The sequence below is a fragment of the Monodelphis domestica genome, chromosome 7 (assembly GCF_027887165.1).
Source record: "Monodelphis domestica isolate mMonDom1 chromosome 7, mMonDom1.pri, whole genome shotgun sequence".
NCBI classification, from domain to species: domain Eukaryota; kingdom Metazoa; phylum Chordata; class Mammalia; order Didelphimorphia; family Didelphidae; genus Monodelphis; species Monodelphis domestica.
Window position 1 is genome coordinate 271,900,432 of NC_077233.1, and position 27,157 is coordinate 271,927,588.

At 38.2% G+C, this 27,157-nt stretch overlaps 1 protein-coding gene across 1 annotated transcript; it reads left to right on the forward strand.

The window, feature by feature from the left end:
- Window positions 1-4,161: 4,161 nt before the first annotated feature.
- On the forward strand, window positions 4,162-26,878 carry PRXL2C (peroxiredoxin like 2C). The gene is made up of 7 exons (XM_007497941.3): window positions 4,162-4,594; window positions 5,289-5,357; window positions 10,463-10,516; window positions 10,933-11,038; window positions 15,947-16,078; window positions 19,717-19,764; window positions 21,064-26,878. The coding sequence occupies exons 1-7, from the start codon at window positions 4,391-4,393 to the stop codon at window positions 21,189-21,191; spliced, it is 741 nt and encodes a 246-aa protein (XP_007498003.1). The 5' UTR covers window positions 4,162-4,390; the 3' UTR covers window positions 21,192-26,878.
- Window positions 26,879-27,157: the final 279 nt, after the last annotated feature.

The following is a 27,157-nucleotide window of genomic DNA, read 5'->3' on the forward strand; positions in this document are numbered from 1 at the left end:
CCACCACAATCTGGAAGATCCATGTAAAATTTTTTGGCCCTCTCTTCCTAACTGAGAAGTCTGAATATTTTTTCTTTTTCTTTGTAAAACTGGGTTAAGTATATGGTCATAAGCTATATTCTAACCTTTATGTTTCATCTGCTGACTTTTCACAAATTTTAACTTTTTACTTCTTTTAACTTTAAAAAACAAATTGTATCCTAGGTTCAAATCTGGCCTCAGACACATCCCAGCTTTGTGACCCTGGGCAAGTCACTTGACCCCCATTGCCTAGCCCTTACCTCTCTTCTGCCCTGAGACCCATACATAGTATTGACTCCAAGATGAAAAGTGAGGGTTTTAAAAAAAACAAACAACAAATTGTATAAATGTATATTATTAAAAGATAAAAATATGTTGATATCATATAATACTCCACATATATTTTATGCATTTCTGAGTTTCTAAACTTTTTCTGTGTTGTCCCCTAGCCGTTGCTTATCATCTGCAGCTTCAGCAAAACACTCCCCCAAATTCTCATTTAATTCCTTAGGAAGACCTGTGTGATACCACAATGGGGAAAGTTGCTATGTGGAAGGAATACCCATATTTAATGGAGCACTTTTTGTACTAGCAAAGAATTGGAATTGAAATGTTACTATCATATGCTGGGAGAAAAGCACATGAATATAAATAATGGAATCTAGTTATTTAATATGAAATATGAAGAATTCAGAGAAACATGGGAAGATTTGTAGGAACTGATAAAGAGGGATCTAAGTAAAACTGGAAAAAATAAACACAATTACAAACTCAAATACCAACTGCAACCTAATCAACTGTAACAGTTAAAATTAGTTTCTCTCTGTCAAGGAGTATTATATTTTATGAGGTTTATTAAAGGTTAAGGATTAAAAAAAATACAGAATAAGAAAGCATGTGTCTAGGCCCAGAGAGGCCCATTCAATTTCACTTACATCATGAGAGACATGTCTGCTGGGAAGTGGAAGTAGGAAAAAGAGCCTCAGTAGGCGGGGAACTCCTTTAAATAATTTGTGATCTCACCCAGGTGAGAATTCAGTGCGATTACAAAGCATTCTGGGAAGTGAGCAAGGACTTCTGGGAACTGGAGTCCTGGGTTCAAGTCTCCATTTTTTACACAACGGAGATGTTCCTTCCAGTGACACAGATTTTAACTTCAATAATTCCTATCTATTCTGCCTGACGCTGCACTCACCTATGTTGTCTCATAACATTCACCACAGAAGGGATATCCAAAGTGCTAAAGACTTCATTTTTTCTTGATTCTTCCAAAATCAAGTACATAAGCTATGATTTTTGGTTCTCTAGCCTTTTCACCTCTTAGCAAGCACATTACTTTTGGTCATACATCTTTATTCAGGTTTTTCTTTATAATTCCCTGTTTGCTACCTATTTCAACCTACTCATCCCCATCATGATCCTCTCCCTGATTGCCCTCAGAGTAAGACCCATTTTTAATTCTTCAGAGTTTGTAATGTTCCATTACAAATGGACAATGGCTGGTGACTGCACTAAACAGAATCAGTGTTATTTCCTTAAGAATATTATGGGCACTGTGCAAGTTATCATAAAACATTAGAGCATACCGTTATTAAAAAGATGGGCATTTGTTCAGTAAGAAGTTGGTAGTCATTAAAGAGCTTCTGTTATTTTCCCAAAGGCAAAAAATGGTAACTAAGAGAACAACAACAAACTACTACCAACATATTTGTCTGTTATGTAACACTTTAATGAGAATATTATAGATAAGAATGGAAGGCATCCTTCATGAGGATATTAGTCAGGAACAGACTATTTTCCACAATAAACGAGTTCCATGATTACAGTTTATTGAAAGAGGTAGACAGGGGGGCAGCTAGGTGGCTCAAGGAATTGAGAGTCAGGCCCAGAGATGGGAGGTCCTGGGTTCAAATCTGACCTCACACACTTCCTTGCTGTGTGACCCTGAGCAAGTCACTTAACCCCCATTGCCTAGCCCTTACCACTCTTCTGCCTTGGAACCCATACCAAGATGGAAGATAAGAGTTTAAAAAAGAAAGAAAGAGGTAGGCAATACAAGATCCTCTTAAGATCAGTGCTGACTATTTTTTAGAAGTTTTTAATTCAGTGGAACAGATCACTCCCCTTAAGTTTTCTTGCAATAAAGTATATAAAATATATATGTAAACTTTTCAAAATTATTTGAAAGACAGAACAGATAACTTCTTGGACAAAATGAGTACAGGACTAAAACAACATAAAATTAAAGATTATTACAAGGAATCTGAACCATGGGCAAATGAAAAATCAGTGATTGTCTCAAAAAACTTATAAGGAAACATTCCTCACCTATCAGCAAAATATTATACATATACACATTGGCAGTTAACATCATTGTATCCTGTGTTTTGGATATTTTTTTCTTCATTAAGAAGGCTCTTAAAAAAAAAAAAGAAGAAGAAGAAGAAGGAAGAAGAAGAAGAAGAAGAAGAAGAAGAAGAAGAAGAAGAAGAAGAAGAAGAAGGAAGAAGAAGAAGAAGAAGGAAGAAGAAGAAGAAGAAGAAGAAGGAAGAAGAAGAAGAAGAAGAAGAAGGAAGAAGAAGAAGAAGAAGAAGAAGAAGGAAGAAGAAGAAGAAGAAGAAGAAGAAGAAGAAAGAAGAAGGAAGAAGAAGGAAGAAGAAGAAGAAGAAGGAAGAAGAAGAAGAAGAAGGAAGAAGAAGAAGAAGAAGGAAGAAGAAGGAAGAAGAAGGAAGAAGAAGGAAGAAGAAGAAGAAGGAAGAAGAAGAAGAAGGAAGAAGAAGAAGGAAGAAGAAGAAGAAGGAAGAAGAAGGAAGAAGAAGAAGGAAGAAGAAGAAGAAGGAAGAAGAAGGAAGAAGAAGGAAGAAGAAGGAAGAAGAAGGAAGAAGAAGGAAGAAGAAGAAGAAGAAGAAGAAGAAGAAGAAGAAGAAGAAGAAGAAGAAGAAGAAGAAGAAGAAGAAGAAGAAGAAGAAGAAGAAGAAGAAGAAGAAGAAGAAGAAGAAGAAGAAGAAGAAGAAGAAGAAGAAGAAGAAGAAGAAGAAGAAGAAGAAGAAGAAGGCTCTTTCTGCAGGGTTAGGGGTTGGGGGAAGTGATTTGAGAAAAAAACTGATGTAAAAGCAAAAAAGTATAAATAATTTTTAAAGGGGTAACAAAGTAGAAGAAAGAATATTTTAAATTAAAAAAATTCTAGGTAAAAGGCTATTACTTATCCAAGTTCATTCATTCCCTCTAAGTGCAGAATATATCCATTATTATCCCAGGAATAAATGCCCTTATTAGTTTTGAGGCAAATAGTTCCACTCTGTCTTGGTAGAATTCTCCTAACATACCATGAGACGGAGACTAATAAAGTTATCAGTGTATTTTCCAAATCTTTCTTCTCATTTCCACTGTCAAGGAATATAAAGTTGGCAGTAGAGGAGGAATACTAAGAAAAATCTTTAGTTCTGGGAACATGCCTGCCCCGAATTGTTTACTCTTGTTCAACTTGCCACACATTATTATTTCTTATCCTGTTGGTTTTGTTTAATTTGATGGCAACTAAATTTTTGTTGCTGGGCGTGGTGGAAGGGAAGGCGCAGGGCTGAATCCATGATTAATTGACATGGAAAATCCCTCAACGATGCCTAATGGCAACTCGGCAATAATTTAGTCTTAGCTGCTGAAAGCACTGAGAGGTTGAGATTTATTTGGCGCTGAGGCCACACGGCTACCGTGTGTCAAAGATGAAGCTGGAACTGAACTATTCTTGATGCCAAACCTCTACCCATTCTATCTATCATGTCGAAGTGGGGGAGTGAACGTTTTGGGGTGAAAGACTTCACTTTATGATTTCTGAGTTTCTAAACTGGTTCTGTGTTGTCTGCTAGCCTTTGCTTATCTGCAGCTTCAGCTGTGTTTTAAAAAGCTTCTGGTGCGGCGGACGCACCAACATTTCTCTTTCCTTTTGCTGAAATTTACATCCCACTGTTTTTCGTAATTCCAGCCAGCCCAGTTTAAGGGCACCGCAAAGGGTGGGAAGTTAGGGGTCCCGGTGCGCCGGAAGCTAGTAATATCCAATGCTGGTTTTGGGTGGGGTTTTGGTTTGTTTGTTTTTAAGGCCAAGGGCACGGTAAAGTGAGAGGATGTGTGCGTGCCTAGACGGCGGTCCAGGGAAGGAAGGCAGCTGTCATCAAGGCCAGCCCTCTCTCCCGCAGCCCCTCTGACTCCACCCCCGCAGGCTCAAGGGAAGACACACTCAGCCACCTCCCAGATCGTCCTAGACCAAGTTAGCCCACCAAAAGGGGTCTCTCCCACCCCACCCCACCCTTTCCCTACGCACCCCAAGCTTCCCACGGGACGAAGGAGTGGCAGCGTCACGCGGGACGCCCCTATGGCCAGTTCCACGTCCCAAGCGGACGAGATTCTGGTCACACGGCAAATTTGCAGCCTGGGCCTTCTACCACCGCCGAAGAGTCAGTGCGGCGTGCCCTTGGCGGAGGACGTGGCCGAGCTGTCCGTGCAGGATGCCTCCGGCAAAGGGATCCCGTTTGGAGAGCTCTTCCGGGAGCGCCGGGCTATCGTCGTGTTCGTGAGGGTGAGACCTGGCGGCAAAGTTCCACATTAGAGCGGGGAGGATTCACGTCCCCTTCCCTCTCTGGAACAGCTTCTTCCGCCAATCTAGAAAAGTTACTTCTAACCTTCCTCGAAGAGGACGTTCTAGGTTCTTTGGGATCTCGGATAGGAGGAGCGTTTTTGCTTATTCCCCCTCCCCCTCCCCCCCGCCCAGTATTAAAAGATCTTTCTTGTTTGGAAGAGTCCTTGGGGTACTCGAGCAAAACCTGCTCACCCCTCCTCAGATGAATGCTTTACCACTTAAGATCTTGATTACATAGGAGACAAAGTACATTGAAATGCGGCTGTCAAAATATTTTTTCAAACCAGAAGTTCATGGTGCCACCCTGCCTAGGGAGGGAAGCCAATAGAATTAAGACTTAAGTTTGTGGCCCCATCCACCTCCGGAGAAGGGACTCTTATTTTTGAAGGGGAAAATGCAAAATAGCTGTCAGGCTCGTCAGGCTCTGATTTGGGAGATGCCCTTCTCTCCTCACTTCCTGTTCTAATGAACGACAACCAAGGGGGTGGGGAATTCCTTTCCGTTTTAGCTTGACCAGTCCCCACCCCATAACACCTTTGGCCAAACACTGAATTTGTTGTAAAGTTCATGAAAACTTGGCCCCTCGGGGAGGCTGAGTTCCTAACCTGCCTACCTTGCTGCATTGATGTTTCAGCATTTCTTGTGTTACACGTGTAAAGAATATGTGGAAGATCTGGCCAAAATCCCCAAGAGTTTCTTACAAGTAAGTTTTCTAACTGAGAATAATCAGTGTGTTAACTGTGCAAGGGATACAATACTTCATCCATAAACATGTATTAAGGGTGCCGACTACATCCCCTGCCTTCCAGTAGTTTATATTGTCAGGAGAAAAAAGGTAAACTTATTTGCCATATAAGTAAATAGGAACTATAAGTTTAATATGTAAAAGAGCCACTAACAGCAGTTTAGGAATGATAACATCAAATCGGAGAATCTTAGAGCTGAAAGGGACCTCAGAGGCCATGGATTCCAGTTCATATCTGACCAAAGATGCCTAGATGTCATCTAGCCTCTGCTTTCATATCTCAAGTGAACCCGTTACCCCCAAAGGCACTGTTTTCCAATTATTCTAATTTTCAAAAAGTTTTCCCTTGCATTAAACCTTGAGCCATCTTTCAGCAAGGTCTGTCTGTCCATGACTATTATTTTTCTCCTCTAGGACCAAGCAAAGTAACATCTTCCACATGAGAGTCCTTCAAATTCTACTTACAGACAGATATTTCCCCATTGAACTTAAATATGCACCATTCATTTCAGGATCTTGGAATATAATATCTAACATTTATAGAGCACTTCAAATTTGTAAAGCACTGTACGTAAACTGTTTCATTTGATCCTCCCAACAAGTCCTATGAGGTAAGGACTTTTATTAGCCCCATTTTACAGATAAGGAAACAGAGGCTAAGAAAGGTTAAATGGCTCCCGCATTCACACAGCTAGTATTTGTCTGAAAGGCAAAATTCAAACTTCCTGACTCTAGGTCCAACATTCTATCTACTATATCACCTAATGTTCTCCAGGTTAAGTAACTTGCCTTCAATGACCAAAAAAGAATAAGCTTGTCTCTTACTTCATTCTTACTTACCTTGGATTTCAAGTCACTTAACCATTTTTGTTCTGTCCTTCCTAGTCTGAAGATAATCTCAGAGCCTCTTTTTAACAGGCTGAGGAGCTTGTCCTAGAGTCTAGAAGATCTGGGTCTGCCGGATTTCAAATGTTTGCTTGTCAGGACCTGAGGTACATGATCTCAGTATAATGTGAGCCAGGGTGGTGTCAAGACCAGTCAAAACCCAAGAATTGTAATATCATAAGTTAGGTAAGCAAGTGCAAAAAAGTAAATAAATACCATAGGATTGAGCCAGATGATGTGTCCACAATCCATGCAAATAGTCAGTAGCCAGATCTACAGAAGTTGGTGAAAATACAGTATTATATGCAGGAAATTAGGACTGAGAGACACCCAACTCTAAAATCTGTCATTTTTCATTTTTACTGCCTTGTTGCAGTAGAAACAATCCTCTCAGGCTTACACATCCATTTTCAGCTTCTTTTTTTTCTCATCCAAAGTGGCGATTTGGAGAAATCTTTTGCTTCAAAGATAGAGATGCAAATTTTATTTTCCCAAATTTAAACCTCAGTACTTTATGTTCAGCAAAAGTACATTTAAAGCTTCTTCATTGATTGGGATGTGTGAAAGTAAAATGAATAGAGATTAAATAACTCTACTATTAATAGTTTTAATTCTTCCCTCATACACTTTTTATGATAATCAAGCTCATTAAGCATATTGCTTAGAGAAATCTTACTTATTGAAAAAACTGTCTAAATGCAAATTGTATCTTTAAAATACTTTAAAAATTTATTGATAAGTTTCTTTTGACATAGAAGATACTTCCCAACAAACAACAAATAACTCCTTCCCCACATACACATGCATAAATTATATGCCCCATAACAGTTAAACAAAATATTTGGGGTGTTGTTTTTTTAAACAACTGATATAACTTGATACTTTGCACATTTCTATGGAATTGACTTTTTATTAAACCTTTACCTTCTATCTTAGAATAAATAGTGTAATACTGTATATTGGTCCCAAGGCAGAAGAGCAGTAAGGGTTAGGCAATGGGGGTTAAATGACTTGCCCTGGGTCACACAGTTAGGAAATGTCTGAAGTAAGAGTTGAACCCAGGACCTCCTGTCTCTAGCCTGGCTCACAATCCATTGAACTACTTAGCTACCCCTATTAATTGACTTTTAACAGAAAGAATGCATGCTTTAACTGTCAATTTGGTACCATCATTCTCTGTTATCATATCTGAGCTTTTTAATCTCATGGTGACAAACTCTTATTTGAATGACTTTCCCTTATAACACTCTGATATCAAGAAATACCAATTCTATTCTTCCCTGTCCCTCTATTGATCATCCCTAAAATCCCATGGACTAATTTCCCTGCTGATTCTTCAGTCACTCTAAGGTAGTGCAGTGGATAGAGTCCTGGACTTGGAGTGAGGAAGACCTAACTTCAGATATTTAGTAGCTGTGAGACCCAGGGAAAGTCCTGTAACCTTAGTTTCCTCAACTTTTAAAATGAAGATAATAACAGCACCTTTCCCACAGGATTGTTGAGAGGAACAATTGAGATAATATTTGTAAAATACTTAGCACAGTGCTTGGTACTTCTCTTTCCCCTCTTTCCATGACTTGTTAACAGAGTAGGACGTCCACAACAGATGATGGGCTTGTCTTCACTTTGCAATTTATAAGCACTTAGCCATCATCTGTTTTTTTCAAACTATTTGAAGTTAGAAGAATAGGATTGTAGATTTAGATCTGGAAGTGACCTCAGAGGCCATTGAGGCCAATATGCTTATTTTACAGATAAGAAACTGAGATGCAGAGAAGTTGAGTTATTTCCCCAGGTTCACACAGCTAAAAAATGTCTGAAGTGGTGATTAACCTAGATCTTGGCTTTCTACATTTTCACTTTTAAAAACTTGCCTGACTCTTGATCCTCTTAAAAGCTATTTGAAAACCTCAATTATGTTTAAAAAATATATATTTTCTCATATTGCTCATCTTTTTTATAGATAAGTTATCCTTGGATATGTCATTTTCCTTTGCTTTTAGGTATCTTACATTTCAACCTAGACTTTAATTTTTCCATTTATTCTTGAAGCAGTGTGATGCTTTATTTGGCATTGAATACCCTAGGTTTAAGTCCTCCTCTGGGATTTATCTATCCATGTGACCTTAGGCAAGTCACTTACTCTCACCATACTTCAGTTTCCAAATCTATAAAATGAGAGAACTGGAGTGGATGACCTTGAAGGGCTTTTGTAGCTCCAAATCTGTGATGTGATCTGTGTTTTTTGTTTTGTTTTGGCTGCTTAATGAGATGTTTACTAAAACTTTGGAGTTTGTCAAAACTATGTGTAAGGGTGAATTAAATTTAAGGTTCCTCTCTGCCTGTGTACCAGCACTTGCACTCTAGGTTCAATATTAAAAGACATTTTCTTACATGATTTCTACAATGTGGTATAAAATCACTCTCTTTGATCCTGAGTTTCTTTCTTTTTGGAAGTTATTAGATTATTAAATTATGGCTATTCACTGAAGCAATTGAAGTGAAGGCTCCTTAAATTTGAGAAATTTTATAATGAGACTTGATTTCTTCTACTAATTTTAATCCTTTTATTTGGTGGCAAATATCTCCTCAAAATGGCGATTATGAAGTAACTCAAATGTCCTAATTAGGAAGTAGGAAAAAAGACCACACATGAAATTTAGGTGTCAAATAAAATTTGTTAAAGAATAGCCTTCTTCACATCTGGCTGGAGACATGGGTAGGATATTCGAAGCTTCCATATCTTCATCTAGCTTAGTTCCTCTCAATTTTCTTTTTCTGTAAAGATTCCATCTTTCACAAGTGTTAGAGATGGCCCTTTGTTTTTTGACATTCCCGGTCAGTGAGAGGTGGAACAAGGTACAATCTGATACCTCTGCTTCAAGATATACATTTTTCAATCTCTGAACACAGAAGTTGGTTGTGGGTGATGAGAGTGGAATGTTCCCTGTTAGTTAGCTAAAAGGGGCCACATGCAGAACATTCACAATGCCTGCTGCTATGGCAACATCTGGGCCAAGATGGTCACCTTTCCCTATAAAGTAATTATTCATAAAAAAGACCAAAAAAATGAATAATAAACACTAAGGGGATACATGCCAATTACCAGGTATCAGGAAAAGGGGATTAGATTGTTCTCTTAAGTAAGGAATAAAAAATCTCCTATGGGTTTTTTTTTTTCCCCCAGGATTTGACATGTGAAATTCTAATTCAGATTCCACAGAAGACCAAAAAAAAAAAAGTCCCATAGATGAGATCCTAACAGGGTGAAAAAGGTCTTACTAATTAATATAGCTATATATAAATATGTTTATACAAATTAATTCTATAACAGCCAGTTTTAATTTATCAAGACACCTCAATTTGAGGAAAGATAGTATTTAGCAGTTACAAAGTTTGAAAAAAGCAAAATTATATCATCATATACATAATAATTACTATCTGTGAGACCCTGGGCAAGTCACTTAACCCTGTTTGCCTTCATCTTTAAAGTGAGCTGGAGAAGGAAATGGCAAACTAGTTCAGTATCTTTGCCAAGAAAACACCAAATGGGGTCATAGAGTCAGAAATATTAAGAAAGGACTATAGAACTTTGGAAACCAAATATTATGAAAACCATTGTAAAATTTAAGATTTTTTAGAGTTTGCCACAACTGCCTCCCAACTTGTGTCCTTAGGGATAAGTTGTTTTTATTTGTAGGGGCCCTACATGTTCTTCCAATTTGTTCTTTTTGCTTTTGCTTCAACATTTTTTTTTATTGCACCTTTGAATTTTGGAGTTAATCTCTTCCATTTTCTTTTGCAGGTGTCCACTGCTTTACTCATTTTTGCTTTTTGTTCTATTTGATTTTGCAAACTATTTTGAGGAAATAATGGAAAACTGGGATTAGACATGACCTTTCACTTAGCCATCTTGTCAAAATTCATAATTTAGAATCAGGATAACGTCTTTGTTATTGCTTATATATTTCAAAGTCTCATAATTATGTGGTAGGAGATATTAAATGAATAATTGAACATTTTTAATGAACAAGATGTTTGTTAAAGTGCTTTATTGAATAAAATTGCACAATTCTTAATGAATAAGATAATATTTGTTAAAGTGCTTTATAATACCATTAAAGAAAAGCTAATAATTTATCTTTCATGGTCACATCTTTTTTTCCTCTCTCTCCAAGGATGCTAATGTCACACTAATCGTTATTGGACAGTCATCTTTCCAACACATTGAGGTATGTAGTTGGTAAATAAGGAAGATCATATCTCTTAAACCAAATCTGAGATTACATTGATGTAGGGACTTTCCAGTGTGGGAATTCCTTCCACTGATGCTGAACAGCAGCTATCTACAATTTGTCATCTCTTAAAGACTTACCTAGGGATTTTGGAGGTAATGACTTGCTTGTAGTTACATAGTTGGTATGTGTCAGAGACAGGATGTGAATCCAAGACTTCCTAACTGGATTCACTATACCATACTAACTCTCTGATTAGAAAAAAGTGAGCTAAAACAAGTTTTCAGATATCAGATGTTTGGGTTACATAACTTCTTTGGCTGCAAGTTGAATTTTTACAAATAAAATCAAATCAATGTTAATTTTTCTATATTTATGCTTTGAAAAGACTCAATTTTCCTCTTTTTTTCTAGCCTTTCTGCAAGTTGACAAGGTATTCTCATGAAATCTATGTCGACACTGAGAGAAAAATTTATAGGAAACTTGGAATGAACAAAGGTGAAGGAATTGCTTCATCGGGTAAGTACACTGCAGTTGAAAACATTATATTATGACTTTCCTTTTGTCCAGAATGTTTGAACTGTTTCACAATTCTGTTAAAAGTGGAGACTTTCTGCCTGTCTTCTGGCAGCATCTACAATATTAATAATAACAATTAACATGTATATATAGTGCACACTGTGCTAAGCACTTTATCATTATTGTCACTGGTCTCACAACAATCCTGAGAGGTAGCTATTATTATTCCCATTTTACAGATGGGGAAACTGAGGTAGAGATTAAATTACTTGCCCAGGGTTACACAACTAGGAAGTATCAGAGGTCTTATTTGAATTCAGGTCTTCCTAACCAGAACTCTATCCACTGTGCCACTTAGCTGCCCCAAATCTTCAATATTGATTATCTCCATCTTCTTGTCTTTGCTAATTTTCTGGGCTCAAGGTGAAACCTCAAAGTTCTTTGATTTGCACGGTGATGCCTATGTCTTCCTAGGAGAAGTTTCTTCATGATATTTTATAATTGTATTCATATAAGCCTGCCTTGGCATATTGACTCCCAGGAATTTTATTTTCTATGAGACTTCTCTTTCCATTATTCCCCTCAAATCAGGGACTTTAAATTATTATTTTATGAAGGATAATAATTTCTTATTTGAAGTTAGATGTTCCATCTTCATTTAGGATCTTAGTACCCAAAATAGTAGTTCTTACATAGAGGGGTTGGGAGGCAGAGCTGAGGCAGGTGTGAGTGGAGGAGTATCATATGAATCATGACCATGACATTTTTAGTGCATCGTTCCTGTGCTCTTTGAAAATCTCAATAGACTCTACATTCATAGAGCTCTGTAATTAGAATCGTAGGTTCATGGACAGAAATGAAAGGGACCCTCTAATCCAACCCCGTCATTTTACAGATGAATAAGTCAGGTGTGACCTGTTTAGTTTGGTTTAGTTTATATTTAAATGAGAATGATTCCAACAATAAACATGTAAAGTTTGAAAGAGAACACATTTATTCCATGGCCCAGGGTTTTCCCTTTCCTAACAGCTTCAGCTCTGTGCTCCCACAAACCAATTCATCTGGTAGGAAAGTAACATTTTTCTCTGTCTGGCTCTGCTCTCATCCTGCAGTAGAACTACAGTGAAATTTCTAGAACAATCTTTAGGTATAACCCATGTCCAGAGTACCGTCTCAAAAAGTCATAAATAAACATGGAGATGCAATCTAAGGCAGCTGCTTTTATCTTTTATCCTGGAAAATATGAAAGATGCCGAGGATTCAATAGTACATGAAGAAATAGCAAAAATGTAACATTTCAAATGGAAATCCATGATATCTCCAACAGAATTCAGATCTCCTCACCAGCCAGGACATGGTTTTCTTTGATTGTTTGACTATGGGATGATCATGGTGATGCTTCTATCTTCCTATGAGAAGTTTCTCATCCTGTGGTTGACCAGTGGACCAATCTCAAATTCAGTAACTCTCAATCTAGGAGGCTAAGTAGCTGGCAAGATTGAAAAATGGTCCATTTATCAGAATTGCTGATTTTCTGTGCTCCGGAAAGGAAAGAGGAGGGATTTAAGGTCCAGTCTCATGGACTGGTCTGCTATGTGTTTGTAATTTCCATTGCCACTGGGAGGCAGTGGGGATATCAAGAAAGAAAAATCTTCTTCCCTTCCCTCCTCTAACCCTGCTACAAGTGAGAAAGTGCTGGAAGTCTTAAAAGAAGAAGATCCAAGAGAGACAGAGACATTGCTTATCATTTGTCCTATAGACCAGCATAGGCAGTTCTTTCTCACTCTCAAGATAGCTTCCAGTCATGGGGGGCCAATGAAGAGTTTCCATGTCATTCCAGTAAAGAACATCACTCAGCAAAGAGAACATATAATCCAGTTCTGTGGGATGTGTCCCTTTCTGGTAAAGATCTACATCGTAAAATTTTATCAGAAGGAATAAGGATGAGGAGACTCACTTGATCAAGAATTCCTTTTATCACCTCCTACTACACAAAGGTTTTTTAAACACTAATTGTTTATGCAGCTCATAAGCTTTGAAAGTCCTTAGCCACATTCTCAGAGATGATTCACAGGTCTTGGAGCAAGGCTATATTTTCCTCGCAGGAGCCTGAGTTGAGAATGATTATCCAGTGCCATTGTCTTGAGCTCCCTCTTATGTGCTTCACCTCAAGACTATCAGTGGAGGATCATATCAGACAATTCCCTTTTAGAAAGGAGTGTTTCTATAGTGATAATAGTTGATAGAAATCATTCCCACAGAGACATAGTCTTATAAACAAGTACATGTAGAGTGCCAAGGAAAGTATGCTCAAACTTAGATTTCAGTGTGGCAAAGGAATAACTCTCAGCTCCTCCGTATTGGAAATCTTTATATCCCATTTGTGGGGTTATCAAGAAATTTCCCTTAGGCATGACATAGGTTCTCTGCTAAGTTCCTCATAGAGCTGTAAATTTCTGTCCAATTTGTCCTTGACTCCTGGTACAGATGCTGCTAGGACACTAATAGGAAACCAGAAAGTACAAAGTCCTCGGTACCCTTTGAAACTCACAAAGGTTTCTTCTGGTCAACATTGGGAGAGAGAGGGAAGAAGACCTAGCCAAAGCTAAATCCAGAGACCCGTCCTCCCCACACCGTTGCCAGACAGCTACTCTTCCAGGGTTTTATTGAGAAGCCATACTTGCTCCAAATTCTCTGATGACCCTACTTCTAAACTAGCTTGACAGTTTATAAGTAGATGACTCCAGGAATAGGACCAGGACTCTGACCTAATCAAAGCTTACTTCCTGTGCAATGTATTTCCAATTCCAAGTATTTTTAGTACTTAGTCTAAAGCCTATGACTGATATTCATTAAGCCTCTTATCACTTAAAGTGACTTGACTGAATAAATTTGTCACCCCATTCATACTTTCACAGGCAATTTGGTGTAGGGAATTTAGATTTAGAAGACCTTAGTTTGAATCCCGACTTTAATGCTTGCCACTTATGTGGCAGCACAAAGTCACTTATTATTTCTTTAACTCAGTTTCATTATCTGTAAAATAAGGGGGTTAGACAAGATAACGTCCAAGTTTGTTTTTTTTTCCAACACTAAAATTATGAGCCTGTGATTCTGTTAAATTCTCTTGTTTTTTATTAGCTTCTGATAGGAAAAGGTAGATCCTGGGGCCCCGACTTCTCAAAGGAAGACAAAAAGATATACATCTCAGAATCAAAAGCAAATCATTCTGTTTGTTATAAAGGAAATATAAAAGTAAACTTTTGATTTAGAGAGAGTTAAGCCAGTGAAAAGATATGAGATGAAACAAGTTAACCATGAAAGGAGAATGGTTTGAAAAGTGATAAATGTGAGAAATTTTATGCATAAATAGCGAATGAAAGTAGCCCAGGTAGAACTATAACTGACAAACAGGATTATTAAATACTAGAATCAGTAACAAAAAGAGGTTAAAGAATTATCTTCCTTTGGACATCTGTGAAAACCAAATAGATACTAAATCTCTAAAGCAGTAAATCTATTCTAGGGTGGACACATATGGAGAACTATATGTCAATTTTATTCTGTTAAAAAAAACATTCTATCTATGAAAAAAATTCTGTTGAAAAAGTATGGAGAAAATATTTATTACTTATCATTTATTAATATTATTTAGAACTACTTTTACGTGGGTAGACAACCCAAAAGATTGTTGGAGAGGTCAGACTTACTCATTTCAGAGAAGCTGGATGACTGTAAGAAATGCTTAGATCCTATGCAATGCTTATTGAGGGTCTGCTCAGGTCTTATTCTGGGTTCATCCAAAGCTCGTGTTTGGCTCCACCAAATTAGGTTAACCTATCAGCTGATATACATCTCATCCTACCTTTCTGGAGATCACCTACAGCCAATCAGGAAATATCCTTCTGCCCTTGTCTGAACTCTATATACTATATATACCCAAAGACTCAAGGAGGGTACCAGCCCTTCTTTCTGGCTCTCTCCATACCAAATGAACTAATGAACTTCTTTCTAAAACTATTTCAGATTTTGGGATTCATTCTCATACAAAAATAAAAGTAGAATTAGTAAAATTTACATATGCCAACCTTGCAGGTCTGTACTTACAAATCCTAGGCAGTCAAGGACAAAGGAAGGACAAAAATAAGTATGATCAAGGAAAAGACTTGTTAGAAATAGACTTTTTTTTAAAAAAGGCTTAGTGATCAGATGTATGATATTGTGGAAAAGTCACCAAACTTAGGGTCAGGAGATTTAGGTTCAAATTCCACTTCCTGCCACAGTAGTTTTGTGATACTGAACAATTTCTTTACCCTTGGGCTACAGTTTTCTTCATCTGTCTAATGAGATGGTTGGATAAGATGATTTTAAATGTCTCTTCCTTATGTGATTCAATTATGAACCAAGTAAAAAGCTACAATCATAAATGGAAAGGCTAAGGAAGGGAATACAAAAGGATAAAGAGACCAAATTTAGAGAGTGAAGGAAGGAAGTTTTATTCCAGCAGTAGCTGGAAAGGGGGAAAAAAAAGTTGACTAACAAGTAAAATACAAAAAGTAATACTTGGGAAAGACTTTGTGGTAGGAGTGAATTTGAGAATGGAACAAACCAAATAATGAGGGAAAAAATTCTGGCCTCCCTTGTAACAATTAAAACATTAAAAAAAACCTGGTACAATGAACAATTTGATGTGATGCAATGTTCCCTACCTGTCTGCTGGGAAGACAAAAATGTATTTCATGATCTGTTCTCTGGGAATATTATTGGTTTTCATCTCCTCAAAGTTTGTTGTTATACAATAACAGTATGTTGGCACTGCCTGTCTTTCCACAGAGAGACTAATGAATTTTGACCAAAATTTTATGAAATATGTTTATGTAACCAAAAGATGAACATTAAATATTTTAGAGCAGAGTCCGCATGTGAAATCCAACCTACTCTCAGGAAGCATTCAAAGTCTGTGGAGAGCCGTGACTGGCCCTGCCTTTGATTTTCAAGGAGATCCAGCTCAACAAGGTGGAACACTCATTTTGGGTCCTGGTAAGCCTCCGTTTTAAAACCAAGTAGCTTCGTTACTTTCTGCAGCTCTTCTTTACTTTTATTTCAATCCAGTGGCCATTCTCCACATGGGCACTATTACTTCTCTTCTAACATAAATCTTTGCTTTGCTGGTGCATAGTAAATGCTTAATAACTGACTGGTTAATCTAGTGACTTCATTTTTTTAAAATTTGGAAAATATATCAAAACTTTTCTTTCTAATGTTTAATTTAATTTGATACTCTCAATACTCAGAAAAGCAAATAATGCCAAATCACTGAGATTATAAGGATAAATAAAGATTTAAACTAATATAATTCTGGTTTAGTGACTTAGACATTTTACATGACACTGTCCAGTTCCAGAGCTCATAAAATCATAATTAAATTAAATAAATGTTTATTATGCCTTATTATTTTATTATTATTATTATGCCTGCTCGGCACTGTGCTAAGCCACTGAGGATGCAAAGAGTAAGAAGAAAGATAATCCCTGCCATCAAGGAGTTTATAGTAGGGGAAGTTGATACACAAAAGGAAGCTGAAAAGTGAGGAGTAGACTGGTTTGGTGGCATGTTGTCTGTGGAGTCAAAACCAGAGTTATAGATCTGTAAAGTTTTTAAAGTTCTGAGTCCTCTTTAAAGGAAGACTTTGGGAAGTAGAGTTTATTGCTTTTTTTTTTTCAACCCTTCATTCAGAGCCCATAGGGATCTAAGGGAATTGACAAAGTGTTGAGTATCAAAAACTGATTCAATTAGCATGGCGATGAGATTTCAGATTATCAGCTTATCCTTGGGTGAGGCATGATATTCCGTGGAGTAAAAATCCAGAGGAGCTACTGATGGAAAATTGAGACTTACCATAGATTTGGAGGTAAATCTCAGAGAACATCTAATTTAAGCCCTTCATTTAACAAATATGAAAACTCAGGCCCAGAGCAGTTAGTCAAGTAACTTTCCCAAAGTCACCAGAGTAGTATTATGCAAGGCTGGGATCTGGAGTTGGGTCCCTTGGCTTAAATCCAACATGAAAATTGGTCAACATGGCATCTAGAACCCCCAAACTTGTAGGACTAGCTTTTAAGTTGAAGACCCAAAGTTTGTCCTTGTTTCCTGTTCCTGTGAAGGTCTATTATTACACTGAACCCCTTTCCCTTGATTAAAGGGTGACTTTTCTGACTATTTAATAGTTGTTTTTTCTAAGTCAACAGAACCAACCTTATTTTTTTTTAATCAATAAAAGGTTTAGAACTTGTTTTACACCCCAGAAGCTAAGTTTACATTTGGGAAATAACTTATTAAAAGTAGCTGGTACAGTGGACAAGAGTACTGGACTAGAGTCAGGAAGATCTGAATTCAGATTTGCCTTCAGATGCTTACTATTTCTGTGGTCTTGGACAAGTGGCTTGACCTCCTTCAGCCTCAGTTTCCTATCTGTAAAATGAGCACGATAGTGCTTGCCTCCCAGAATTGTAGGAATAAAATGAGATAATATTTGTAAAACACTTTGCGAAAGTTTTATTTAATGTTATGTGTTATTATTCAGAATCAGAAAGAAAATCGACAGAAATGCTGAAATAGGTGTGACTACAATCTACTGAACAAACTAGGCCACACAAACTTTACAGCTTTATTTGCAATATTTCTATTTGGAAACAACAGAATTCCTGTTTTGTCTTTTCAAAAGGTGCCAACAAGTTCTTCCCACTTGTTACAATCAAACACAAAATTTTTGTAAGTTGCAAATATTTAAAAGGGAAGTATTTCTGAAGACCTGACTTTAGTGACAATAAGGAACTGCCGAATAAGGAAACTCTTCTTGCCATTTGCGAGTATCATCTCTGAAGTTTGTCTTTGACCAGAGTTTTTAACGTTTTTTGAGTCCTAGACCGCTTTTGGAAGACTGATGAAGCCAATGGACCCCTTCTCAGAATAGTGCGTTTTTGGTTTTTTGTTTTTTTAACCCTTACCTTCTTCATCATTTTGGCTATTTGTACTAATAAAATTGGAAGACTGTTAAGGGTAAATTATAGGGTTGAGACTGAATATATTTTTTTAGTTGGTCACCAGGGATTTAAGTTCTAAATCCCAATGAAATACTCAAGTCAGAATGGAATTTTAAAGTAGTTTATTTACAATAGAAGAAATTAAGAATGAAGGAGAGAGAGAGGGAAGGGAAGATCTGCTCTGGCCTGGTCTGAGCCAGGGGGAGGTCTAAGGCCTTAGCCAAGGGGCCTTCCCAGAGACTGTTGCCCACAGAAGGCCAAGGAAAAGGGGAGTCAACCTTATTACTCACCATGTGGTGGACTCAGGGAAGCAGTCCCAGGTCTAAGTCAAGTTCTTCTGCCAAAGTCCCTCTAACAGGAAGTGACATGAAATATAAAGGCAGTTCTTTACATCACTTCCTGTGTCTCACATGTACCAATGGTGGCTTAAGCTTGGCTTAGGAGAGCCCAGGAGGTCAGTCGGTTATTTCTGATTTGTCACTTGCTAGCACAGGCAGGTCATAGATCTTCCTCCCCCACACTTAATCCTTAAGTGGGGGTGTATACATTCCTGGTTGCTAAAATTCTAAAGACTAAGCAGGGTGAAGTAAATCTAAAATTCATAGACTGAAAGCCAAATCTGATATTTTAGCTAATTTCCAATGTTTCCCAACTCTTATATTTATTTATTTATTTTGAACCCGTACCTTCCTTTTTTGGAATCAATACGGTGTATTGGTTCCAAGGCAGAAGAGCGGTTAAGGGCTAGGCAATGGGGGTCAAGTGACTTGCCCAGGGTCACACAGCTGGGAAGTGTCTGGGGCCAGATTTGAACTTAGGACCTCCCATCTCTAGGCCTGGCTCTCAATCCACTGAGCTACCCAGCTGCTCCTTTCCCCCCAACTCTTATATTTAAAACAAGGTCTGAATAATATAAGGAAACTTGGTCTTATCGATAGAGCAGAAACTAGAAGAAAAAGAAATTCTGCCAGCCTTTTTGGCCCTTTATTTGAGACCAGGTCTCTATCTCGTCAAGGCTAGAAATATAGTGGCCAATCCCATTAATGTCTGGCACAGAAGCTTTAACATATGGCACTTTTCCAACCTGGGCCAGTTCATCCCTTCTTAGGCAGCTGGTGGCTCACTATATTGGTGCCAGGCTTAGTGCAGCTCAAAATTCCCAAACACAAGCTATATATATCCCAGCCTTAGCCCCTTCCCCCACTCTACCTCAGCAGCAGGGACTACAGGTATACACCATCCCCAGTTGCCTTCATTCTTTAATCAAGTCTTCTGCCTCAGAACTGGATTGGCCCATTCTTCTTCTTATTTCCTCTCCCTAGTCTAATGCCAATCCATTCAGGACAACAGAAATAAAATTTCATAGGCACATAACCATGCCCAAGTGGAGTATATAGAGAATCCCAAATTTCAGAGGAAACAATGACTTTAAAAATTATTTAGTAGAATAATTTTATTTATTATTTATTTATTTATTATTAGAAGTTTTATAGATGAGGAAACTGAGGCCCATTGTAGTTAAGTCACTTGCCCAAGGTCATAGGTAGAAAGCAAAGCAGGACTGAAACTCGTTTGTTCTGGCTCCAGATCTGGGGCGCTTTTGTGGCATCCCACTGCTTCTCCATTCTTCTCTAGGACCTAAGTGGCCTGCACTATTTATAATGATCTCCATTGACAGAGCTGGTGAGTGTTTGAGTTAAGCTAGCAACTGACTACAGGTCCTGTGCTCTCTCCACTCCTTTAGTACTAAGCAGGAGAAACATTATTAAAGAGCCTAGCAACCAACAAAGGCAGTTCTGAAAGTGCATTTCTACGTGATTAATATAGCATTTCACTCATCTTTTCAAAGAGTTACAATGGAGTATTATATTTTATAATTATAATTATATTATAAAAGGGAATATTCTATAAGACAATTAGACTGATGTAAATTCAAATTCTGCCTCTTAGGACTCTTGTATAATCAGTGCAGACTGCCAATTTAGTTTTATGGGAATGGAGCCAAGAATATACATTTTTCTTCTGTCCGTTAACTAGCAGGCATTTATGAAAAGGCATTGAGCTAGGTGCTTAGAATACAAATAACTGGGCTAGTACTTGTCCTCGAGGGGCTTATATTGGACACAGATAACTTGATTTTCTGGGAGAATCCAGAGGAAATCAGGAAAAGCTTCTTGAAAGAGGTAACGCTTAATGTGGATCTTGAAGGGAGCAAAGAGTTCCTGGAAAGAGAGATGAGGAGGGAGAGGGTTTCAGGCTGGGAGGAAAGGGTATGCAAAGCCCTAGATGCAGGAGTCCATGGATCTGGGAACTCCTAACTGCTAGTGCAATGGTTAGTTAAATCTTAGCCTACTCTATATGAATGTAATCAGCCTAGAAAGGATGGATGGAGTTCTATGGTGAAGGTGTTGAAATGCTAAACCAAAGCAATGCATTTAGGCTTGTGAGTAAAAGGACTGTGAAGACTTAAGGAGTTTGTGCCTGATTGTTTTAATCCCCTTAACCTTCAAACATCTTTCATGCCATGCTTGCAATGTAAATATTCCATTAAATCAGTGTTCTGGAGTGGAACTTTTAAAATGAATTATTTAGTCAACTATTTCAGAAGCAAGGATGATTTATGCTCCCCTCAACATCTGTATGTCATCCCTTTAGTCTGCCATCCCATCTGACCAGGCATTTTATTTGATTTGCATAATAAAGAATAAAACCTAACCCAAGGTTATAACACCAGAATCTTTCCCCTGGGATATTTTAAAGGGGCATGTTTTGCTCTCACATAATGCTATTCCTTTGCGTGCTTTGTGATGTAATTAGAATTTATTAAAGCAAGAACTGGAGAATATTCTATAATCCTGGTAATTAGTTTGTCTCTTTAGAGAAATTAATTGAAAATCTAAAGCTCCCTTAATTCTACTAAATAATAAATCTAATAAATAATACTTCATGTTACTAACTCATTTTTTAATTCTTCTGTTCCAGGTAACAACATCCATTTTATACATCTTGATAAGAATAGACTAGATCACAAGCCTATAAATTCCATTTTGCAGCTTGCAGGAGTTCAAACAGTGAACTTTACAAATAAATCTTTCATAATTCACATATGATTTAGAGACACATGCTTCTCTTTTCAAGACTTTGTCCTGAGAGGGGGAAAGTCTTCAAAATACAATTATGAAATGATTAAGAAATAGCCTATCTGATATTGCTTTTCTAAACTTATTCTAAATGTCACTACGAAATAGCAAAAGTATTTATAAAGAATTCTTTTTGTAGCAGGTCATAGCTTACATACTTCCATTCAGTTCACTTAATGCACAGAAAAATCTGTCCAGTGTCACAGATGGCAGACCACCTGTTTAGTCATCTGGTAGCCCCTTCTGGTTGAATATCAGGGGGACTGGATAAGAAAATGTTGATTGTTCAATTCAACCCACATTCATGGATAAATAGTCACAACAAACACATGTTCAACTGACAGTTTTGCTATGAATTACTTCATTTTTATTTTCTTTTTTGCACATGTGATAGCATAGAGATGAAATGTTTGAAAGTTAAGTGATATATTTAAAATATAGGCAAATGTATTTTTTACAAAGCAATGTTTTCATATTTTCAAAAAACTGGGAATATTTCTTATAGTAAATAATATATAATAAAGATAACTAATAAGAACAATTACAAAAAGATTATCCTTAAAGAGCCCAGACATTGATCAGTAGGGAATATGCAAAGAAATCACGGGAAATCCATAATTTATCACTGAAGGATGCAAAAACTTAGCATCTACTAGATGAGACACAATCAATTGCATAGGTATACATCGGAAACTCACCATCCTTTATAAACTAACAGACAATAAATCCCCAACAAATATAGATCCCCAAATATCTTTGAAGATTCAGTAGATAAACAATACTGAAGTAACATCATTAAAGGTAGAACCATTTCCCCCCCAAACCAGACATAACATTGATCCATAAAAATTTAATAGTAATTTTTTAAAACTCTTGCTTTCTATCTTAGAATTAATATTGTGTATTGATTCCAAGGTAGGGTCAAATAGTTAAGAGTCTGAGGCAAGACTTGAACTCAGGTTCTCCCTTCTCTAGGCCTGGCTCTCAATTAAATGGACCACTTTGCTGCCCCCAATAATGTTTAAAATCTATGCTCCCCTACCACTCATAATCTCCCAATTAAAAGCTTTCCAAATATAGAGGTAATTAAAACCATATGAGAATAACATAAAGTATGTGTCATCTCTGCCCTCTTGCCTACTACTCTTGGCATTGTCCTAAAGGTGCTTTCAGTGAAACAACAGAGGTGCCAATATCCCAATGATTTAATGCATTTTATTAAAAGCATAATTTTATTTACTTGTACAGTAATCCATAAACCATTAAATAATGTCTAGCTCAGCAGCTAGCCAGGCACCACAAAATAGAGGTCACTGGGGCTAGGGACTTCTGTCTTTTTTTTTTTTGGTTAATTCAGCCATGTCCAACTCATTGTGTCCCCATTTGATGTTTTCTTGGCAAAAATACTGGAGTGATTTGCCACTTCCTTCTCTAGCTCATCTTACAGATCGATAAAACAGGCAAACAAGATTAAATGATTTGCCTAGTGTAATATAGCTATTAAATCTAGACTTGAACTTGGGTCTTCTTGACTCCGGGTCCAGTACTTTTATCTAGCCACCTGACTCCCCACCATTGTCCTTTGCCTACCCTCATAGTTTTCCTTGCCCTCATTGCACTGAAGCTGCCTGACTCCCTAAAGGAGGAATAAACTTTTAGTGTTTCAATTCCACTCCCATCTCAGTTTCCTGAGGAACGGTTACATATTTGGCTCTAATCTAAGGGGTCATTCTAGCAGGGGAGAAGAGGAAGGCAAAAAAGATATCCAGTGAAACAAGTATGAGGCTGAACAAATTGTGGTATCTGTTGGTGATGGAATACTATTGTGCAAAAAGGAATAATAAAGTGGAGGAATTCCATGGGGACTGGAACAACCTCCAGGAAGTGATGCAGAGCGAGAGGAGCAGAACCAGGAAAACATTGTACACAGAGACGGATACACTGTGGTATAATCGAACATAATGGACTTCTCCATTAGTGGCACTGCAGTGATCATGAACAACTTGGAGGGATCTACGGGAAAGAACACTATCCACGTTCAGAGGAAAAACTGTGGGAGTAGAAACCCAGAAGAAAAACAACTGCTTGATTACATGGGTTAAGGGGGATGTGGCTGGGGATTTTGACTCTAAATGAACATCTTAGTGCAAACACCAACAACACAGAAATAGCTTCTGATCAAGGACACAAGTAAAATCCAGTGGAATTACACATCAGCTACTGGGGGGGGGGGGAATATGATTCTTGTAACCAAGGAATAATCTTCTAAATTAGCAAAATAAAATTAAAAAATATTTGGGGATATTTGGGGATCTATATTTGTTGGGGATTTATTGTCTGTTAGTTTATAAAGGATGGTGAGTTTCTGATATATACCTATGCAATTAAAATTAAAAAAAGAAACATGTATGAGACAGGCAGTTATTTCCACACAGAAATGAGAATATTAAGCAGTAAAGAAATAGAGAATGAACACAATACATTCAGAAGGTAGTTTTTAAACCTTGGTACATTTCCCACTGGGCTACTCATATGGTATTTTACATTTCACCTCCCATGAATACAGACCAATAATGCAATCAGGCTTTTTGTTTCCCATTGGTTTCTTTTGGGGGCAAGTTTCCCTGGAGCTAGTCTATCTCTACAGCTGTTTCCAATACAACTGCTGGGCTGTTCTGGTGCCAGGGAAAGGAGAAGACACCAGCTGCCTTGGGAGTTCATAAAGCCTTCTACCAAAGGAAAGAAGAAACAAGGGGCAGCTTTATCCCATATAGAGTTTAGCAGAGGAAAGAACATCTCTCAGGCGACTGGGAAAAAGCAGAGAATTAGTAAATAGTCAAAATCACTCTTTAAACATGGGAAAAGGGGTTAAATGCAATAGTAGGTCTCGACACAGAGCTGCGCACCACACCCAACTGCACAGAGTCCGAGGATTGAGCTCTGGCTGCTCTGGACACTTGACCCCTGGGAGCATCACCCTGCTAGATGACCACTCCAAGGAACAAAAGAATTTGGGGAACCTCTATAGTGTTTGGAGGAAAACCAGGAGCAGGGAAAGATGATTGACATCACTATAGCTACAAAGGAAATGGGAGTTTTCAAACTACACTTGACAGGATACAATCAAGCTTGGGAAAGGAATCATAACTAGAGGTGAGGGTCTAAGGGAAGGGGCTGCTTACCATGAATACTAAATGGGTGGTCCCTGCCCAGGTGCTGGTCTTCTTGGGAAAAGGTCTCTGATACTATAGGGGAGACTACCTAAAACAAAGAGGGTCCATAGCATATGCTTAGTCCCACCCAAATAGGAGTCATTCATCTGAAGGTCCACTATTCAGTCTGAAACTGCTAGTCTGGGATTCTCTTCAGGGTGGATTCCCAGGAGAACAGGGAACAAAGACAAACTTTGGGGTCTCCAACTTACAAGCTAGTCCTGAAACTTGGGGTTCATCAGATCCCACTAGGCCACAAGTTTAGGGTTCCTAGATTCCATGTTGAAAAAGGTTAGCAGAAAGAAGAGATTTTCCCGTTAGTATATCTGGACTTCTTGCTAAGTAGTCATTTAAGAGTCATAATGTTTGACAGGAAATAGAGGGTATCCGGACATGGAGGTGGGACAATTGGGCACCTCCATCACACATCCCCAAAGAGAAGTGAAAAGAATAATAAATATATAAATAATAATAAATTATGTAATTATACATGTGTATATAAGTATATGTCATAACTATATTATGTATAATGATATAACATATCAAATATATAATATATATGATTTTGTTATTTGGTCGTGTCCTTCTGTGACTCCATGGACTTGTCAACGTGGAATCTAGAGGTCCCCAAATTTGTAGCTTGGAGGGATTTGGTGATCCCCAGTTTATTTCGTTTGGAGGCAGAAAGCCCAGGTTTTGACCTTGTCACATGAGACTTCCTCCCTGAGGGAAAGTCCTACTTCACTGATCTCAGACTAACGATAGTAGTAGTCTCTTGGTAACCGAGGATGATGATTGTCTTTGTGCATTTTCATCTATGGTGTATAGATGAGTGTGCACAAAGACACTTGTGCGTGAAGGAGATTTAAGTGGAAAAGTTGTTGCACAGAGACAGTCCCACTCTCTCGGCATTGGAAGTCTGGGTCCAGTGGCATGAAAAGTCGTTACACCTGGAGACTTCCTCAGCTGCATTGGATGGCCGTGTTGTCTTTTGTGCTCCAACATGCCCTGAGCACTCCACAGTGCCTTGCTGCGTCGCCATCTCAGCCGTTGAACCTTCTTGTTGGTTTCTTCCGCCTGTTCCACCGAAGCAGTCTTCACATGCTGGGTGAGCAAAGTCAGGCTAAGAATAGACCTGGAGTTATAGCACAGTAGGTAGCAAGTTGGTCTCCTAAACAGAAGGTCCAGAGTTTGATCCTCCAAAGGGGGATGTGGTACAATGGGAGAGCCTTGGAAGGCAAAAAGAGGCATCTGATGGGATTAGCCATCCCTATTCAAAACTAACTCCAGGTCTATTATGAAGTAGGACTTTCCCTCAGAGAGGAACTCTCATGTGACAAGGTCGAAACCTGGGGTTTCTGCCTCCAAATGAAATAAACTGGGGATCACCAAATCCCTCCAAGCTACAAGTCTGGGGACCTCTAGATTCCACATTGATAGACCATATGGCTGTTTGTTTTTGTTTTTGCAAAGACACAAGTGCTTTACCATTTCCTTCTCCAGCAGACTAAGAGGGTGTATGAGGCATTCTGCAGCACTAGCACCTCCAGTGAGGGTTTGCTGAACCTTTTTCTAGGCTGCTTTTCCACCATTCAAGTCTACCTGCCCCCCAGCTCTCACCTGTGGCTCCAAAATTCTAGAGTCTGTGCAGCAATCACATCTGGGTAAAACTATGTCAACAGACAGCCGAAAACAGGTTAAGGGTAACTGACACACCTCAGTTAGGGGATGTCTACCCCAAGCACAAGACGTCCACCCTGGGACAGACAAGGACTATTTTTTCTGTCAGTTATCTGTCAGATAAACCTTACCTCCTTATACTTGATTGGATTTCAGTGATAATGATAGGTTTAAGATAATCAATATTGTGATTCTAAAGTGATTAGTATAAATTCCATTCTAGTCTTAATACAATTAGTAGAATTCATTATTTTTATAAGGATTTCTAACTAAAGCATAAAAACTGCTTCTAAGGGGATTTCCAACCCCTCCCTAAGTTTGTACTTCCCTTTATCATAAGATGCTGACCATCTGAGACTCAGATCCCAATTGGTGACATCATGCACCCTTCCCTGTTTGGAAATAGTCATTCCCCCACCGCCCAGACCAGATCAGTCTGAAGTAATGGTCATCACTATCTGCTTAATAAGGGTACTGCCTTGTGATTTGGGCCTTTAGACTAATATGGGCTTTCCTAAATGAACTAACCAATCAGCTTTGAAATTGGGTAACTGTTTCTAAATAAGGTCTGTATGATGTTATGTCTTGTGATATGCCATAGACCTTGTATGGAAATATTCATTTTGTTACTGTCCCAGGATATAAACCAGGTCTCTGCCACCAGGCATTGTCTCTTGATGGGGTCCAACAATGTAACACATGCAAGAGAACGCTTTTAGTGGAGGACTTGGCCCTCTTCCAATAAAATCTATCTTTCTACCTTAACTTGGAGAAATTTTTCTTTTTGACTTTATTTACCTAAATTGTCTTTATTGAATCGGTGGTTTTCTATTACGCAACATTTCCAATGGCCATGAAGGAGGATGAAGCAAGTACTAAGGAGTGCTTAGAACTTGGTCAGACATGGAAAACAGCAAGAGGCCATTGTATTTGGGGCCATTTCCAGGAATCTTGACTTTTGTCCTACCACTAGTCTTTGATGACTCTGGAAAAGAAAGTAGGACTGCTGACTCTGTGCAACTCTGCCTCACCTAATCCAATTCA